Raw genomic sequence first — 20,107 nt, forward strand, 5'->3', positions numbered from 1 at the left:
CATTCCAGAAAGGGAGTCAAAGGGGCCTTAACAAAGATTTAAGATCTTATGTGAGATCTTAAATGGTAATTCAACTTGGGATGGTGCTGTGAGCGACAGCACCAGGAAGGTCAGAGAACAACTGAGTAAGGAGAAAACAACACCTGATGGTGATTCTTGGGCTTTAATGCTACAGGCCACCTTCAAGACCTGCTCTGGCTGCCCTAGGAACAGTACCTCACCCCGTGTGTGTGTGTGTGTGTGTGTGTGTGTGTGTGTGTGTGTGTGTGTGTATGAGAGAGATAGAGGGAGACACACACACACTGCCTATCAATCCACAGAAGCCAATGAACACTAAACTCCCAATGTCCTTGTAATTTCTCAGAAATTAAAAAGGCACGGTTTTCCTTGAAATAGCATTGGGTGGGCCATTGCTAGAGGCATAGCCTCACCTGAGCCTCCAACCAGGACCGGATTAGAAACTTGTGGTTCCAGCAGCCCACTAGTAAGTACACTTCTGGTAGCTGCTTCTGTGCCTAGGGATGGAAAATTTGGGGAAGGGCTGGATAAGGAAAGTCAAAGTCAAAGGCTCCTGGGAAGGGAGAAGTGGAAAGAACAGAGGGAGTCCTGCCCACGGGATTAGAAGCCAGCCAGGCCCTCGCAGAGACCACACCCCGCCCCAACTACATCAGGACCTGCGTGCAGAGGGGTTGCTGGCAACCGAAGGGCCCTAAGAGCAAACAAAGTCTGAAGCCTGGTAGGACCAAGCCTCAATGGGAAAAGACAATTCTCTAGATCCTGGGGCTGAAGCGGATCAAAGAATGAAAACGTTGGGAGATGTCCTCCACCAGTTCAGTGCAGCCCCTTGGGTACAATTCAAGGCCAGCACCGAGAGTCAGAAGACCAGAAAGTAGGACCTGAGACCTGTTGTGGGATTTGAGCTTAAGGTGGCAGGCGAGTCTAGTAAACTCAACCTTTGGCTCTGTCCCTGAGACTCACGCTAGCCTGACTCGGGGGAGTCCTAAGAGGACCCAATCAGACAAGATTCGAGTGGTCTCAGAGTACAGCCCAACAGAAGAAGCGCGACAGGCCGCGCTTTCGGTGTGCAGGCGCCAGGTTTCCAGACCCGAACCAGGCTCTTTGGGGTGAAGGGGTTTGGGACACTACCTCCTCCCTACGCGACAGCTACGCGGAGAGCACGAGCTTAGTGTTAGCCCCACTTCGGAGACCTGGTGTAGGTGGGCCTGGCAAGTTCTCCCACCTACCACCTCCTAGCCTGGGGCCATGTGAGGAGACACCCAAGTTGACAGCTTTTCGAGCAGCCTGCCCCTCCCTGCCACCTCCCGGTTCCGCACTCCCTCCGGCAAAGTGCCGTTCCCCCTTTAAAGAAGAGCCTGTCGCCCCTTTAAGGCCCAGCCTCCCTTAACTCTCTCTTAACTGGGCGTCCCCCACTGGGCCCACGACGCCCCGCCGCAGCCGCCTCCCAGCGCGGCACTTCCGGGCCCCTACATCGCCCTTTTAAGGGGCAGCCCCCCGGCAGCGCGCGGCCCCGCCCCCTGCACCGGCGCGCCCCGCGGGGGAGCCGGGCTAGAGCCGGAGCGCGCGGTCCGCGCGGCCACTGGAGACCAGGCGGCCGGCGGCCGGGCAGGCGGCGGCAGCGGATGGGGACGCAGAGTCGGGCGGCTGTGGCTGTGGCGGCGGCCGGGAAGCAGCTGGCGGGCCGGCGGCGACGGCGGCGCTGGCGGCGGTGACGGGCCCAGGCCCCGGCGGCGGCAGCGACGCGGTGGCGGGCTGCGGGCGGGCGGCGTGAGAAGCAGCGGCGGAGCGCGGAGCCGCCGGGAAGCCAGGGCGCCGAGACGCCCCCTGCCCAGTCCTCTCAGGCCGCCAGGCCCCCTCCAGCCGGGGCCGTGGAGCACCGGGGCAAAGGCCGGGGCCCCCCCATGAAGGAGCGCGACGCGGCCCCGGCCGAGCGGGGTAAGCCGGCCACCTACACCGGGGACAAGAAGGCGAAGATGGCGGCCAAGACCAACAAGAAGTGGGTCCGGCTAGCCACGGTGTTCGCCTACGTGCTCTCCGTGTCGCTGGCCGCCATCGTACTGGCCGTCTACTACAGTCTCATCTGGCAGCCGGTGGGCGCCGGGACCTCGGGGGGAGCCGTCGGCCCGCCCCCCAGCGTCTCCAACACCACCGGCCCGTCTGGGACTTCGGGGGCGGCGGGGCCCAACACCACCAGGTCGTCCCGCCGCGAGGCGCCACGCGACGCGCCCCCGCTGCAGGCGGCGAGGCCGGCGCCCCCGGAGCCCGCTGCAGACAGCCCCCTGGCCGGGCCGCTCGAGCGGCCGCAGGGGCCGGACGAGGACGAAGAGGAAGCGGCCGAAGAGCCCCGGAGTCGTTGAATCTCTCCGCGTTGGGGACGGTCGGGAATCAACGTCCCCCAAGTCCCCAAGCAGGACTTTGCAGCAGGACCGGGTCCGGAGCCCGCCGGAGTGACCCCTACGCGAACGTACGCCCCCACACACCTCAGCAACCGTCAGCTTGCCCCGGGAGTCGGTAATGCACAACCGGATCTTCAGCCAAGGGACCACGATTCGCCGGGGACTCGGGGTTTGATCTTCCCAGCACCGTGCTGCGCCAGGGCCCTGAGCCATAAGGGGAACTGGGGGAGGGTGGGGAGAGTGGGGAGAGCGTAGCACCCAGCCCTTCTGCGCTGCTAGCTCTGGTGTTTCCTAAACGCAGAGGGTGACTCGGGTGCCCCCTCCCCAAGACTCAGGGGAAGGTAGGGAGTTGTGTAGGGGCTCTTTTTTAATAAGCTGAGGCTCTCCCAAAGAAGAGAGCACCAAAAGTAGCGGAGCTCAGGTACGTCAACCTAGTTGCAGTGGCCAGACATGCGTTTAATTTATAGATCCCTGTATATAGTTGTTGACATATGCACTAGACGCTATAATCACATAGAATTCTATGTATCTCCCCACAGCCTGGGTAGCTACTGAATGGTGGGGTCCAGCAAGAGCTATTTGCTGGCCTTCAAACTGCACTTAGCCAGAAGGGCACAAACACAGACTTTTTTCTTTTCCATCACCCACTCTTTCACCTGTTCCCTTCCTGTTTCAGAAAGATAAGTTTCTGACGTTCTTACACAAGAGTATAATCATTCTTAGACCGCTAACATGACAGTGGAAAAACCTTAGCAATAGAAACCGTTTAGGGAGGGTGGGGAATGTGCTGACCCCCCTCCGGTTCCCATCCTAGTGCTCCCACCAAAGTGGCTTCCTGTTGTAGCCTGAGTCTCTGGATCCACGCCAGGGGCGATGGAGAGAAAGAGTCAGGCTGCTGTGTTTAGATCAGTCCCTTCCCTCACAGAATTCCTTTAGGAAGAGCAAGCCTTTTTAAGTACAGTGATTGGCAAGTGTTTTCTCATTCCTTTTCCGGCTCCTCAACTATCTTATCGGTTCCAGATCTTGTCTTATTTAATTTCTTGCCCTTCTAGATCTCGTCTTACTCATTTTTGCATTTCCTATTTTCTGAGCCTAACACAGCAGATTGCCGTTAGGACCAAATCAGTTGCAAAACCAGAGCTTTGGTGTGGTTCTGAGTTGCTTTAGAGGGTAAGAGCAGAAGGTAGAATTCAAGTTCAGGAGTGTGCTTAGATTGCCAGTGAAGAGACCAGCTATGGGAAGATTGAATTGGCAGCTTCTCTTTCTCATTCCTTATAAGCGTCCACTTAACTGCAGCCAACGATTTTCTAGAGGTGGTGACACATACACACACACACACACACACACACACACACACACACACACACACAGAGCTACACAGCTCCAGGGCAGCAGAAATTATTCTTCTTCAGTTTGGATTCCATTTCCTCCTGCTACTTGCTTTTAGGCAGTTGAGTGTGGGTAGTGACAGAGATCAAACCCCTTAGTGTTTCCTTTTTGGGAAATAAGCTATTTAAAAAAGAAACAAAACAGCAACCTTGCCCACCTTAGTCCTGAAACTGTCTATCCACTTATCCACTTTTCTGGCCTACCTTGTAGTTAGCTCTGATTCAGGTTTACAGGACAACAGTCTTGATTTAAGCCATGTCCTGTCCTGGGCAAGAAAATAGCAACTAAGCTGGCAGCCTCCCAGTAGGCTGCTAACACCCAAGGTGTCTGGGCTTGGAGATTTCTTCACAGCTGATGAGGACTTAAGTCATTAGGAGGCCCATGGGGACTTTTTAAATTTTTGATGAGAGACTGGGGGGAAGAAACATAAAATGCCACTTTGTATCTTCAATAATAGCCTGTCATTTATATTTATGGTGTGAATTTTTAGTCCTATATTTTAATAATTTGTAAATTGATCTCTTATTCCAAGAATCCTCTGGACTCATGGGAGAGTGTCTGGGAGTCCATTCCTCTTCCCCTCCTGACCCTGCTTTATGGACTGTTTAAATCCACTTTGGATCAAAGAGTTCAGCAAGACCACTTGTGGTCCAGCTGGCCTCCTGACTCTATAAGCCTTCACTGGAATTGGGACATTTTCTCCAGCCCTAGCTGTGAACATGACCAGAGACATTATTTATAATTCAGCCATTCAAGATATACCTGTACTTTAAAAGTCCTGTATATTTTTTAAAAGTTTTATTTTTCAGGTGAACAAAAATACATTCTAAGAACTCTGCCTAAGCCTGTGTAAGTTGATCATTTCTCTTCCTGACTGGTGGAGGAGGAGCAGAGGTGGTCTCAGGTGTGGAGGCTGATGTGATGAATAGGTTTGGGAGGAGAAGGCAATTGCCTTGCTGTCTCAGGGCCTGCTGCTGAGCAGATTCCATAGGGGCGGCAGGATCCAGGATCCGGCTCAGGCAGGCAGGTGCCGCTGGTCGGAAAATAGCGTCAGCTTTTGCCAAAGAAAGTTCCACTCTACAGGACCCTTAAGCGGACAATTAGCTAAAGGACTAGTAAGTGTGAATATTAAATTTTAGTCACAAACATTTAGCTGTCTGAGGTGAAGACAGCTGCCTGCTGGCATCACACTCTCACCTTAAACTGTTGGCCTCTTGATAACTTAGGAAGTACTGACACTGGAAAGACAAGGCCATGTGGCTGCACTGCCTGGTCAGAGCCTATCACCCCTGGAGCCAAGCTGCTGAGAGGTGTAGGTTGCTTCAAAGGTAAGGGTTTGTTTCTACCCTTAAAGCAAACAAAAAAGATCTGTGGGTGAAAAGCATAAATATAAGGGATTCGTTCTGCTGCAAAAATACACGGTACGGAATTGAGCTCAGCTCATTACTAGACAATGGAGCCCAGCACAAATCCTGAACGAGAAGCCAGTGTTGGTGGAGCCCCCTGTGGCCTGCACTTCTCCAGAGCAGTTAGTGGGTAGCCACTGTGCTTTTACTTCACCTTGTAGTCTGCAGGGAGGCAAGGGAAAAGTCCCGCCTTCCTTTATTTCCCTCTTCAGCCTACACAAAGGCTTTCTGTGAGGGCTTGGTACAGCAGAGCAGGAGAGTGAGTTTGGTGGCTTTTGGACACAGCCCCTCTTTCTGCAGATGGGGACATGTGGCTTCTACAGCTGCACACAGCTTCCCACACTGGCCAAAGACAGCAGTAGGTACACAGAGAGCCTGCTGGCTGATTAGAACGGGGCCCGATGGGATGGGAACAGGCGTTGGAACAGCTTTCTTTGCAAATGTTGGGAAGGAGCAAAACTAACTGTCCGTGTTTTTAAGCCTAGAAGGTCTGTATGAGGGGGTTGGCTATCTCTCCCTCTCCCTCTCCCTGCTCTGCACTGGGACAACCCCTATGTGTTTGCTTATACTAAGAGTTAGCACTGGTCATTCTCTAGCAGCCTGGATACGTAGGAAAAAAAGAATGAAATTTTGAAGGTCCAGGGTCAGGGAGCTCTTTGGATGAGCTTGTATCTCCCTCTGTCCTCCATGGATGATCAGGTACAAGAAGTGTTTCTCTGACGCTTTATTTCCCCACTGACAGCTGTATCTCAGTACAGATACCTCGGTTTGAGCAGCTTCTGCATCTACCTTGTTTTTCAGCTTTCACTGGGGAATTCTACGCTGGTGTGTTCTGTAGTCAAGTATTTATATCCTGGTTTGAAATGCTGAAGGCAGAACATGGACTTGTTCCTACTTGCTGCTCTAAGGAGACTGAAAGGTTGGTGGCTTTAGGGCCACTGCAGCTATTTAAAAGGGTAATGACTGCCCTCCCTTTCCTGTCTGCAGAAAATGGAGGTATTTCTGGAATTGCAATTCAGTAACAAAAGGGCCACAGCTGTACTGTTTAATTGGCCTCCCTCTGGGGAGGAAAGAAGTGCAGTAGCTTTGCTCATTCCTCATGACCAACGCCAACTCAGTGCCTGGCACAAAGCACTGGGCCCTCAGAGTCTGGTAATCACCTGGGTGGTCAACATGCTGGAAGCAGTTGGCATGTCATCATGGTGTCCCTGTCACGGCCCACTCGTAGAGCCTGCATGGAACACAGCCCACAGTCCCATTGAAACCACATTGATAGCCACACTGACCCAGCTGAACTGTTTCTTTCTTCCGTGTTGACAGGCCTGGGTTTGGCCCTCCAGTTTTATCTGGGAACCAGAAGTCCGTGGCTGTCATCCATGGGTACAGCATAGGCTTTCCGACCCATTCATTGTCCTGTCTGCCCCAGCACTAATGTGGGACTACAAAAATAGCTGCACTGTTGACAGTCTTTTGGTCACATCTGTTTCCCTCACAAACATAGCCTGTGGTTTTCTACTGCAAAGAGCCTGTGTTACGATTTTTTGTTCCTTCCAATGGTTCATCAAAAAATAAACAAACAAAGCCTGTCTTTGCCACACACACTGACTCTATTAAGATGGCCACAGTCACAACAAACCAGGCCCCCAGTGTTCCCTCTCACACGTGAGTCACCTGGTCAGTCAGTCATGAGCTCCTTTGCTGAGCCATGTGGTCCTACAATTCTGAAGCCTTGGTTAAGCTACAGGAAGGGGACCAGGAAATCACCACACACTGTGTCCATGGCCGTCATACTCCATCCTAAACAGCCCCATCGTCCTAATTTCAGCCATCAGTTATACCAACAGCAAGATTCCATTTAATATCCTCAGGAATATTTTCCAGAAATCATTACCATTAATTTGGTATTCGTTGAGCCAAGTGGACTTCAAAACTCTCAAAACGAACATGTCAAAAAAAAAAAAAAAAAGCAATTGTGTTAATCAGAAATGGTTTCTTGTTAAATATCCCTTCTGCTCCCTATGAGCTCGTAGCCATTATGAGCTTTTCCTTCTTGTATCCTAGAGGCCACAGGTCCCCTTAGGTGCCTGCTGGGCAGTGTCAAGTCACAGAAGCAGGGCTGCAGAGATGGTTCAGCAGTTAAGAGCACTTGCTGCTCTTCCAGAAGACCCAAGTTCAATACTCAGCACCCACATGGTGGCTAACAACCAAGGAGTCCCCCCTCTCCTATGGCCTCCACGGGCATCAGTTATAAACATGGTGCACAGACATACACACAGGCAAAACCAACATACACATACAAAATAAATTATATATTTTAAAAGTTATGGGAGCCCATCTCTGAGCTGTAGTCGGTTCATGCATGACCAGGACCTAGGTGTGGAGGTAGGATGTTCTCAGAAGGGACCCTGAACAGGAAGGTTAAGAAACAACTCGTTGGTAGCATTGGTAAAGGCGTGGCCTCCTGTTCTGCCAACCAAATGGCATGTCATGAGAGAGAACAGAGGTAATGGATATGAAAGTGCTTTACGACCTTGGGAATAAAAGGACTGTGCATACACATGAGGTAATATATTCTCAAGGGAATATGTATCCCTTTGGGGGGAAATGATGCATGGAAAGAAATGTGAAGGGAAAGCCAGTAAACAAGATGCTAACTCCCAGCCTGACAGCATCAGCATCACCTGGGAAATTGGGAGAACTGTGACACTGTGGGCCACAACCCAGACCAGCTGGGCAGCTGGCTCAGGAAGTGGAGGCAGGCCTTCACTTTAAAATCAGCTTTCCAGATGTGTGGTGGTGGTGTGCTCCTTTAATCCAGGCAGAGGCAGGTGGATCTCTTAAGTTTGCAGTCAGCCTGGTCTACAGAGTGAGTTCCAGTAGAGACGCCCCCCTCCCCGCCACCCCTGCCTTCTCAAAAAAAAACAAAAGACAGCTTTCCAGGTGATTTTGATACAGGCTGAAGCTGGAGAGCCGCAGGCCCCGCCTCTCCCTGATTTCTGTAGTTTGGGGGCTCTTTCTGTGCTGTTAGCTGGTTATCACAGTGACTTTTGGCCGCTTTGCTTCGGTGGAGCCGACTGCCCTGTGCAGAGGAGAGGAAGCACTAGGTCTCCAGAGTTTGTAAGGACAGGAAAAAGCCTGCGCTGTCCATTATTTTTGACAGTTCACCCTGGAGAGCTTGTTAAGCTGGAGGTAGGCTTGAGAGCTTACTCCCTCTGCCTCAAAGGTGCTGGTGTGTTTGCCTCACCTCCTGCCCTGGGGCCTGCTGCTTCTCCAGCCAGTCCTTAAAAGGAGCAGCGGGTGCCACATTTGTTCTTTCTGGTGCCAGGTCTGCGTTACTTCACCTCCCTGGCGTCAAGTGGCTGCTTAATGAGAGCCCTGACGTAGGCGCAGCCAACTTGAGAGAAAGCAGCCACAGCCTGGGCTTTCTGCTGCCTCTTTCCTCTACGTCTTTCCCAGCCCTAAATGTTGCCTCTGTGAGGCAGCCACAGTCACCCTTTCTATCCTCAGTAGCCCAGAAAAGGCCTCTGACTTGGAAGGAGATGCTGGTGGGGTCTGTGGCCACTGATAAATGACACTGGACAGTGTTGTTTATCTCTATCCTCTTGGCAACCCTCACTGGCCCTCAACCTCAGAAAAGAGTCATATGGAAAAGTTTTGCCATTTCTTGGTGTTTTTAAGGACCAGTGCCATCTCTTCCTATAATTCTTGTCCCTGACAGCAGAATCAAGTCTGGAGTTAACTAATGGTCAGACCTTCCAAACGTGTACCTTGTTTTAAATAGCTGAGGTTGGCCATAAGAAAATCAGTCATTTGCTCATTTGGCAGAACTTAATTCCAGGAGACCCAGAGGAAGCTCTCTGGGGTGGGGATGACTTCTGGAGGAAGGTAATGAAACAAAAACTAGGCTCTGAATTTGTGAGACTTTGTATTTTAAACAGAAGAAAAGAGGAGCCTTCGTAGCTAAAGTCAGCTGTGGAGCTCAGAGGGCTATGACGGAGCCAGAAAAGATAGAGTATATACTCCATATAAAAGCAAAGGCACCCCACTAGACACCCTACCTCCAGGGTTAATAAAAGAAGCTGTCCTGAAGGGCTGTCAGAATGGCTTGAGCTATCATCCCTCCTTTCCCTGAGAGTGCTGATCCCCAATAAAAAGAAAAGTTAAAATAAAAGGAAGAAACCAAGCAGCTAAAGACCTCATATCAACGCCCACTTCATTTATTCAACATGTTTTCAAAGCACCAGGCTACTGTTCCCAGAGTGTCTACTGTGTGTAGGCATGTTTTGCACACTCTAGCGTTCTCAGCAACCCTTCAAGGTCAGAGCAGCAAGCCTCATTCTACAGGTAAGGAGACTGAGGCTTTTAGAGGCTAACATTGAGCAAGGGAGATAGGAGGTTCAGGGCTCGTATTTATTGTCTCAGACTCCAGCGTGCGTGCTTTGTTCTACCTGGTGCCTGGGATCTAAACGCGCACTTTTCTGACAGGATGCTCTCCATTTCCCCGCTACCCTCGTCTCCAGGTGTCCTCTCCCTGCCAGGTCTTCCTGGCACCCTTCTTGCTTCCTTCCAGCCCTGCATCTGGTTTCCCAGAGTTGTGTTTAATGAAGACTCCTGCTTTTAAAGATTAGTCTTGTCTGCTTGTTGCAGGGAAGGGGGTTTTCTAAGGCAAAACTCGGGGTCAGACCTTTCAACAAAGCAACCAGGAAAAGTCATGGGTGGCCCTTTGAGGCCTCAAGAGGAATGGCTGACATGGGTTTCTTCTGCTCCATAGTTGACTCTGACAGAGCAGATTGTACAACCTGATCAGAGAGCTGAGAGGTGTCCCCTGTATCTTATCCTGGAGAAGAGCTCCCTTTTCTCAGGAAAGGCTTGCTGTTGTTGCAGGCTTCTGTAATGAAGATGTCCTGTGTTGGCTTCTCACCAATCACCAGGACAGCTTCCCTCAGGACCCTAAAGTCTGTTGCCCATGAAGAGAAGCCCCATGTCCTCTCAGTCCTCCATGTCAGCTCCTTCTCCTGCTTAGGTTCATTTGTAAAGACTGAACCAGAACCCTGCCACATCCTGAACCTGTGGTCACATGTGCCTTGCCTTGTGTTGTTTGATGGATCACATTGCACAGTTGGCAGCATCAAGTGGAAGGTGAATTGTGAGTTTTCTCTTTTCTGTCTCCATCCCTCTTCCTTTTCTTCTCTATTCCTTTCTCCTCATCTCTGTCTGTCTGTCTGTCTGTCTATCTGTCTGACTCACTATCTATCTTGGGATGTTCTGGACATTGAACCTATAAGTTCATGTATACTGAGAATGGGCTCTACCAACCTATGCCCCCAGCCAAGAATTCAGATTCTTAATCACAGCCATTTCTTTGCAACATCTGGATTCAAGAGCTCTCTGCCCAAACCTGCTCTGTTCCAGCCCCATCTTTAGGAGTCATGAGCTCCAGGGCCTGTGTCACACTCCAAAGTCAAAATATACTTGAGACTGGAAGGCAAAATGAAAACGTGAATTTGAATTCTTCACTCTGGCCCAGGCATGTCTTGTATGTACAGGAATTTTTTTTCCCTTTCTGGACTTCTTCTGAGCCACAGCACTGACTCTTCCACCCCCTTCATCCTGTCACATCTCAGTCAGCTTCCTTCTGATGCACTACATAGTTGACTCCAGTACCCACTGCCCAAAGAATCTTCTGCAGGGACCTCTGAAGCCAGGAAGCCTCTTCTCCTTGGCAGGGGTAGCACTCCCCCAGTTCTTGCAGTGCTGGCAACTTGCTTTAGATCTAGAGTCTGCTCTAACCTGAACCCTTCACACAGAACCTGACTCTGCAAAGGGTTCTTCAGGCAGAAAAGGAGCGACCATGTCTCCCTCACCTGGGACATATTAGAAATGCAAATGTTCAGACCTTCCCCAGACCCACTGAGTTCAACCTGCACCACATGTCACACAAAAGCATGAGAAGAGTTCTCTAAACAGCCTGACCTGCTGAAGATTCACCCCTGCCTGAGGAGAGGGAATAGAGATGGAACCAAGAGGCAGGAAGGAAGAACAAGGAAGGAACCCAAGTCGCAGGCCTCACGTGTAGTGATGAGATGACAGGACTTTCCCTAGAGCTTCAGAGGATTATAGAAGACCCACTCACCCCTGTAGAGAGCAGGGGAGGAAGGGGGCTGCATGGCGCCAGCAAGATAAGGGCTTGGGAGCAAAGGGCACATGCCATATCAAAGGGGAGCAGAAGTGGGGTGAGTCTCTTCAGGCTCCTACCCTCATCCTACCCAGGGCTGCCAGGCTTCTACAGATGAGAACAGCACTTGCCATTCAGCCTTGAGCTGTTGGATGACTGAGTTTCTTCCCTCCCTCCTGCTGGCAGAGTCACCCTCGCCCACTGGCTAGATTACTGGGAGAGGATGCTCAGGAAATGTTTGTTGTATTGAAAGGAAGCCACAGCTTGTGCAGAGTCTGGATAATTCACCAGACGTGGGCCTCGTGGGAGGGGCCTGGATGGAGTTAGAAAGACACATCCTGATGTCGCACTTAGCTGAGGTTGCTCTTCCTCTATCTTGTGTGCTTGCTTTTGCATGGCCTTGGTGAGGGGAAGTGGAGAAGGAAGAGAGGGCAGGAAGTGGCCCCTGGGCTGCAAGGTCTATTCAGGGCACCCGTGGTGTCTGATCTGGAACTGAGGAGGGAGGTTCAGCACCTGTGAGTGAGCTCTCATTTTCCCATGGCAGCGGGAATGCTAGCCCAGTTAAAGAGCCCCCCCCCCATGCCTCCTTTTCCCCCAAGAAGCCTTGGATTTTACTTTTCTACTCCCAAGTGTGTTCCTGTTAGCCATGAACCCCAAATCACTTTCTCTGGGCCTCAGGCAACTGTTGAAATCCCAATTTGGCCATTTTAGAAGACCGGGATTGTGAATCACCTGGATGAAAGGCATGGTTATCAGAAAGGAGCTAGGCTGGCCATACCAACTTTGAGAGTGCCTGGAGTTGAGGAGCCTGAAGGCTTGTGACTGGGGAGGGAGACCTGGCAATGACGAACTACAAGGAGTCAGGAGACCCATGTATTGGGGTCTTGCCAAATCTTGCTTGGTGGGAAAGGCTTATGGCCTAGGTAACAGTAAGCCCAGGCCAGGGATACCAGCCTTGAACAAGAGAGCACAGCCTGCAAAATACAGCAGGGACCTTGCTTACATGTACAAACCCACTGTGTAGAAAGGTATGCGTAAGAGGCATGGTGTCCCTGTGGAATCTTGCCACATTGCTCAACCAGGAAGGTACAAGACTCCCACTAACAGCTGTAACTCCTACCACACAGAAGACTCTTGACTGAGTTCTCCCCTCCACAGCCTAGCTCCCCAACTCCCATGAGCTTCACTCAGCATCTTCCTGCAGGGCCAGGACCACCAGCCCTGCTTCTTTTACTTGTGCCTCTTGCCCTTGGGCCAGTTCCTCTGGGGGGCCTGCTTCTTGGTGTCAGGTTCTGCTGTACCCCAGCCTTACCAGCCCCGTCCGCTTTGGGCTCTGGGGTCTCTGCTTCTCTCTGTGACTCAGTGCCACTGTGGACTTCCAGCCCAGGCTGGTGGTCATTGCACCCCAGGGTCTGCTCAGAACCATTTGGCCATGACACTGGACTTTCCTGAGCCCCAGCCTTCGGACTGAGTATACTTGTACTTTTTCCAGGATTGGGGTTGCTACCTCCTCCTACAGAGAGGTCAAGGGGAGCCAAGTCAGACTGTTGTGGAGAGTCTGGGGACAAACTGGCTGTAGAGGCTCCCGATTCTCCTTTTAGCCCCTCTGAGGAAGCTGGAGTTGGACTGGTTGCAGGGATGGTCTCTTGTCTGTCTGGCTCGCTTTCATTCCGAGTCTGTACACACTCTTCCTCAGCACTGGGACTCTTCGGGTTGCTCTGGCTTCCCTGAAGCAAAAGGATAGCCCAGGTGGCTAGTAAATTTGGGACTTCTGTCCCCAGCCTGTCCTAGCCTATGCCTAAGTACCCACCTCCTGTCTCTGCAGCTTCCTATCTTCTTTCACATCATACCTGTAGAAACACAAGCAAACAGCAGGTCCTGTTCCAGGCTCCACCTTGCTTCAAGTAACCCCCTTCATAGCCTGTGTACCCCAGAGAGAGCTAAAGCCCAGTGGTTTCAGAGTAGAGCCAGGGAGGCTCCTGGATGCTCCCTTCCCAGCCTGACCTGACTTCTCAAACCTAGCCATTTCCTCTAAGCATCCCTCCCAGGTCCCCAGCTGCTGTTTATGACCAAGCCTGCTGCACCTTGAGATCCATGGGGACTCCAGGCATGTTCCTGCATGCTCCGCCTGGGAAAGGCACACCTCACATCCCAGGGGAAGTGAGCTGTTGTAATTACCACAGCCTCTGGGCACCAGGCTCTAACTGCTAACACCTCTGCTGTGGCCTTTCTTGGTATCTCATTAACCTGTGGCAGGCAACAAGCAACCAGGAATCAGGGGCCCTGGGGATGGAACAGAGGGACCTGGACCAGTCCAGGAAATTAGGACACCTACAAACCTGCCTTGATTTTGCCACCCTCCATCTGCCCCCTGTCACCTGTTACCTTCGGGCCCTGCCAGTTAGCCTCTCCTTCCCCTGGGGTTTGCTGCCTATGGTACATGTCACCGAAGGTCTTCCAGATTGTCCACCCCGACCTGCAAGACATTGTAGAGGACAGAAGACTGTAATAATTGCCCTCACCAAGCTGAAGCAATTCTGCTCCTTTCCCACTCCCAACTCACATTTTCCATCCAGGGATGATGGTGGGTGCTGAGGCTTCGGGTGGGTCCTAGGACCTAAAGGGAAAGAAAACAAATGGGTATGGGAGGTGTCAAAGGATCTAAAACAGAAACCGGAGCTCTAGTACCTGGAAGCTTCCAATGGTCATTCATTCCCTTAGGAGTTCTACCTTCCCAAAGCCCAAGCCACCTCCACAGAAAAGCCTGGGGTCCTGGTCTGTGTTTACAACACCCAACTAAATGACTTGGCCAGCTCGTTGGCCCCTAGGCTCTGTGTATGAAGAAGGAAATCACCAGAAATTCACAGGACTCCTCCCACAGCAAGCTAGGGAGGGTCAACAGGACTTTTACCCCACAAGGAGCAGCATCTGGAAAGACCCATTTGGCTCCCACTGAATCTAGCCTGAGCTGTAGCTAAGAAAACACAAGAGAGGTCAAGTAGTGTGGGAGGGGAAGGAAGGACAGACTCCTTCCATCTTCCTTTTCATCTTTGATGAATAGAGAGGATAGTGAGATCCTAGATGAGACAAGAGTATCATGAGTTCTGGGCCAGCCTGGGCTAAGACTCTCAAAAAACAAAGCACAAGAACATGAGGTGGGTATCTGCTCACCCTTTCTGCTGCCCATGGCCAGGTCCTTGTCCCTAGGCTTGTTGCAGTTCTGTGGCCTGTGTAGACAGAGGAGAGCATTTAGTCACTAGTGGCAGTGTGGCAAAGGCTGCATCAGGCTCCACCCAGATATTGTCTCCCCTAACCCCAGAGCTCAGGGCAGCACAGAGTTGGTGGTCCCAAGAAAGAGAGAGCACACAGAACAGTGGGGCCAGAGTCCCAGGCAAGTCTTTTCCCTTGAGGCACCCATAGTTAACCCTACCCCAGTCCCACAATCACAGCAAGCTGCTCAGCCATGCCACCCACATGGGCTTGGCTTTGTCCAGGTCCCATGGGCGACTCCAGTCACCCTGTGGGTTTCTGTGCCGGGCAAGGCGGGCCAGGTCAATCTGCTCTCTCTCCTGTTTCCACTGCATGTAGTCCCAGCTGGCCTCTGGAGGCACCCCCAAAAGCTGTTGGGGAGGTGGGCCTGGGTCCACACCTGGACTCCGGGGCTCCAAAACAGCCTGCAAGGGGAAGATACTTAGTATTGTGGGGAGAAGTAGGGAGAAGATTTGAGCGAAGCTCTAGAGTCGGTGAGCCCCTTCCTCTCTCAAGGTCTCCACTTCCCAGTACATAATTAGGTCTGTCTCCTCTCCAGCATGCTGTGCTTGTTTCGAACTGTTTGCACGCATCCACTTGTTCACTGCCAACAGGTTCACTTTGAGACAGGTAATTTAACCTCTCTGTGTATTCTGTCCCTATCTATGAAAGGAGGCGTTTCTTAAAGTCCTTGGTGTGGATAGACCAGCCCTAGATAGAAGGGGTACCCATAGGCGGTAAGCAAAACCAAGAACAATTACAAGGGGCTGCTGCCACCTAGAGGTCACAGCTGGCACATAGCCAGTCACCTACACATCCCTCTGACATCTTAGGGATGAGTCATGGGTCATATTATGGCTGGATAATATATCTAGATTAATCATTTCTCACTGCAAGGTACACCCAAAGTGGATATTGGCTAGAGAAGGGGAAGAAGGTAAGAATTCTCACAGGTAGTGCCTAGGCCAGGTTTGCCCAGATAAAGGACATATTTGGCTTAGTTTCTCTGCCTACTCCAAATGGGGATTGTGTCCCTACCCTTTTTTGAAGATGTACCTTCCCTGCTGAATCTGAGCTGAAAGTCGTCTGCAAGGGACAACTCCGGCCCTGGCCTCCTCCAGATGTTCCTTTTGCCCTTGGGCTCCTTGGTTGGGTCGTGGGTTTCTCACTCACGATGCGCTTGGCCTGGAGAGGGTAGAGATAAGTATCATGACTGAGCCAAAGGAAGGAGATCTGAGGGCTGGAAGCCTCATCTGCTCACCTTGGCTTTGTTTTCCATGGTGACAGCGAGTTCCACCCGGTCCCCCATGCTGAAAGTTCCCCGTGAGTCTGCAGCATCTTCATCTGTCAGTGTGGTAGTCACTCCAGGTGAAAGGGGCGCCCTGGTCCAGTTTCTGCTGACCACCCTCTTTTCCTGCAGAGCAAGACGCCTGTGTCCTCAGACCTCATGAGTAATCCTGAGCAGAACCTGGGTGCTGGGTGCTGGGTGCTGGGGGGAGGTGGAGGGGTTCCCTAGATTTGGGTTCTAGGACTCCCTGGAATGCCCATGGCAAAGCTTGGCCCTTCAGGAATCTACATGCCAATGGCATTAGTTATTCAGAGCTCAGAGCCAACAGAGGGGCCCAAGATGCCACAAGGGCTTGTCATCTCTGAGTCAAAAAATCCAGAATATGCAGACGATATGGCTTTATCTCCAAGACACTGTTTCTTTTGCTTTCATTGCAGACTTCTCTGCAGGGTTTCGGCCTCAGTGTCTGGGGTAAGAAGGAGGCTGTGCTCTGCACATAGGGCATATGTGCAGAGCTGTAGGACTGGGAAAGTCTGGACAAAGGTTTCTGTTTAGCCTTTCATTTGTGGCCCTTTGGAGAAGATGGCAATAGCTTGGTTGTTGAGGAAGCCTGTCACTCAGAGGCACCCAGAAAGGCAATTAGGAGAAAATGAGATAGTTGTAACACCCTAGACATGGACCAGGCCCCAACCCTGCCTGTCTCCAAGGTGAGACTTACACCAGGAACCTGGCTGATGGTGACTGTGAGGCTGTCGGGTTGGAGGAACCCTGGAGTGGTCACAGCCATGCCCCCCTGCTCCGCCTGCCGACGATCTTCTTCTATCTCCTGTGGGAGGGCCTGAGGTCAGCAAGGCCATGGGCCTCCAGGATCACAGACACACAGACGCTGACAGGCCTACACAAAGAAACACTAGCGGGACACCAGGGGGCAGAGGCACCGAATCACCAGTGCCCAAGACTCTGACAGAGCCTCTGTGAGAGACTATTCACCCAAACCCTGGGCCAAAGCCTGAGGACACAGTCTAGAGCCCTCCAAGAGAACCCAGTGTGTAAACAGCCTTTTGAAGGTACCCAGGGACAGCAGCCACAGGAGCTCTCTCAGCTGGTACAACACACTCACCTGGTATCTTCGTAGTAAGGCCTGGTTCTTCTTGCGCAGGGCAACTATCCTACGGTCCAGCTCGGCATCTTTATCCTCATGCCTGCGCATTGTGGACTCAGCTTTGTGAGGTCCCTGTAGAAGGCAAGAGACCCAATCCAAGAAACAGGTTATAGCCCCAAGCTACACCACACAGGGTGAAGGAAGTTCCTCAGGAAGATGGTCTACAGAGGGCCAAGCCCCATGCCAGTGAGGCCTGACTGCTAGTCTGCCTCCTGAGGGGCTCAGGTCAGGGCCTCATACCCAGGGCCTCTGCTCCCAGCAGCAGTCTGCCCTTCCCCCGGCTCCCCAGGGGGTTCTGCTGTGAGTACAGCCTGGAATGAGAGTTAAAAATGGCTCTGGCAGCCGAACCTGCCATGACTGGGAAGCTGCCAGGGGATTCAGGAGGTCGAGGGGAGACTATTTGCCTCCCAAATCTAGAACCACACACACACAGAGAGAGGCTTTAGCTTGGTTCTGGCCTCCCAGGCACTGGACCCCACTCCCTAAGCCTGTGCTCAGTCTGAAGGAGAGAGCAGCTCCTATGGGCCCAGCAAGCCCTCCAGAGCTGAGCTGCTGGCTGACAAGACAGGAGAACAGCACGTCCATAGCAGCCTCAGCTGGGAACTACTCTGGGCAAGCCGTGCCTCTGCATAAGATCTGAGGTTCTTCTGTGTCTGGCTGTGGGGTCTGTGTTTTGCTCAGTGCCTTGCCCAGCCCACCACCTGCCTCACCATGGCTCTCTTCCTCCCAGGCCCAGCTGCCACCAGCTGTCCCCAGAATGTGGCTGCTTAGTAGCTTAGCTCCCTCCCATCCTCTAGAAGCCCCCTGCCAAAGAGGAGGTGCCACTCACAAGTAAATGCATGGAAATACCAGGCGCTGAGAGAATTCCAAAGCAGCTCCCAGGAGCCAGAGCTGGAGGGAAGCTGGAGCCACCGGAGCCGGGCCTGTCGGCCTCTCCCTGTCGGCTTCAGCTTTGCTGCTCAGCACAAGAGATCATGTTGTGATTACAAAAGAGTGCTCTGGGCTCCCAGCCAGGAACGCCTAGCCGCCACCCCCACCCTTCCACTCTCAGAGGGCGAGGACCAGGGCACCAGCAGCCGGCTGGTCTTGTCTAACACCTCTCCCTGCCCTGCCTCAGTGTCCTCCCACAGGAGATCTAGGCACACAGGGGACCCACTTTTACCTGTGGTCCTGAGCCCCTGTAAGATCTCCTGTCTGTGTTTGCCGGCAAATAGGATAGCTGACCAGCATACACAGGTCTTCATCCCTCCCACTAGTAGGAAAAGGCAAGAGATGCAGGTTCTCCCCGCAGACAGCCCTCCCTCAAGCGTTTCTCTGCTGTCCTGCTGACTGTCTAGTCAGCGTGTTTAAGTCATTAGATAAGAGTGAGAAACCTCTTCCCCAGGGCCATCGCACACTACCACAGACCTAAAATGCCATGTTCCACCATTTGGTCCCTGAAGTGGAATGTGGTTTTCTCTGTACTCCAAGCATAGCTACTCCTGGAGGCCTAACTCTCTGGGTCTCCAGCCCCCTACCATGCTCAAAGGAGCCTTTCTCTGGGGTCCTTAGCATTTCCACTGGGAACAGTCAGCAGCCCTTGGGATCCTCTCACAGGGTCCTTCCATGCCTTGCACTCCCAGGATAACCTTTGCAGACTCTCTGATCCCAAGAAAGGACACAGACCCCTTCCCCAATTCTTCACACAGCAGAGGCCAGTCTCTGCTCAGGGGTGTCTAGGTCAGCTTCAGTTCTTATGTGGTCCTGACTTCCAGGCCTTGACATGAGCGTCACAAACTCTGCCATTCCCTATGTCCCTGACTGACCAGGCCTCAGATGTTTTCCCTCCCCATAGTCTCCCGACACCCCCCCCCCCCATTCTCTAGCTACTCTCCTCAGCCCCTTTGCTGTCCAGGCTTCCGCCCCTGGCCCCACACCCCATCTCTGCAGCTCTAGAGTTCCCATCCTACTTGCAAATGCCACTGTGTACCCTCCTCCCTTCCTGCCGGATGTTCCCACTGAGTCAGACTCTTGTCTACTTTCCCAGCAACACTGACGCATCCAAGCTCCTAGATCTCTGTCTCCTTCCCCGCTTTTGTCTACACACACATACACACACACACACACATGTGCACACATGCACACACACATACACATGCACATACATACATGCACACGCACACACACATACACATGCACACACATGTGCACACATGCACACACATATATACACATGCACACACATGCACACACATGCACATGCACATACATACATGCACACACACATGCACACACACACGTACACATGCACACACATGTGCACACATGCACACACACATACACATGTACACACATGCACACACACATGCACATACATACATGCACACGCACACATGCACACACACACACTCACATACATATGCACACACACACACCTCCTCCACCTTCTCTGCTTCACAAATACTGCTGAGGTCAACCCTATTCCACAAAGCTCCAGAAGTCCCCAGCTTCCCGCTGTACCCACCGCTGCCATGCTTCGCTCAGCTAGGAGGTCCACAGATCCCAGTCCTAGAGGAGAGAGACCTAATGCTGTCCCCTTCTTTATAATTTTAATCCTTGATCAGGTTAGGGAGGAGGGATGTCGACAGACTACAGAGATGAGGCAAGGCTTTTGTCCACTCCCAGCCAGGGTCAGAGCAGAGAGGCCAAGAGGCACAGGCAGAAATCTGGCCACCCTGCAGAGAGGATGACCCATCCTTCTGGAAGGGCTACAAGGAGATAACCTGAATGTAGAAGCAAAAATTTACCAGCCATCAGGCTGAAGGACCATGTACCCTGAACAACCCCACAGTCAAGACTGAACCCCAAGTGTTGCTCACAGCTTCTCACACCCTTGAGCAGCCCCCACATTCTTTTACCACTTTCTCCACAGAAAAAAAAGTCATTTATCTGTCTGCTCTCCCACTGGGCAGAGGCTGTCTGAGAGCAGAAGTTGATATGCTAAGTGCCCTGGGCTTCCCCCAGGGCCTGGCCCAGTGCGGGCCC

At 52.3% G+C, this 20,107-nt stretch overlaps 2 protein-coding genes across 2 annotated transcripts; one reads left to right on the forward strand and one right to left on the reverse strand.

Moving 5' to 3' along the window:
* The first annotated feature begins 1,816 nt into the window (after window positions 1-1,816).
* Window positions 1,817-4,646, forward strand: Inafm2 (InaF motif containing 2). The gene has a single exon (XM_028767025.1). It carries the CDS (start codon window positions 1,920-1,922, stop codon window positions 2,373-2,375), a length of 456 nt encoding a protein of 151 aa, XP_028622858.1. The 5' UTR covers window positions 1,817-1,919; the 3' UTR covers window positions 2,376-4,646.
* A 7,598-nt stretch (window positions 4,647-12,244) lies between these two features.
* Window positions 12,245-18,059, reverse strand: Ccdc9b (coiled-coil domain containing 9B). The gene is given in 11 exon segments (XM_028767102.1): window positions 12,245-13,111; window positions 13,195-13,234; window positions 13,770-13,860; window positions 13,948-14,001; window positions 14,556-14,611; window positions 14,859-15,058; window positions 15,690-15,818; window positions 15,895-16,047; window positions 16,640-16,747; window positions 17,042-17,155; window positions 17,913-18,059. Coding segments are annotated over 11 exon segments (1,632 nt in total). The 3' UTR covers window positions 12,245-12,571.
* Between the last annotated feature and the right edge of the window lie 2,048 nt (window positions 18,060-20,107).

Source organism: Grammomys surdaster, unplaced genomic scaffold, assembly GCF_004785775.1.
Source record: "Grammomys surdaster isolate TR1022 unplaced genomic scaffold, NIH_TR_1.0 170, whole genome shotgun sequence".
NCBI classification, from domain to species: domain Eukaryota; kingdom Metazoa; phylum Chordata; class Mammalia; order Rodentia; family Muridae; genus Grammomys; species Grammomys surdaster.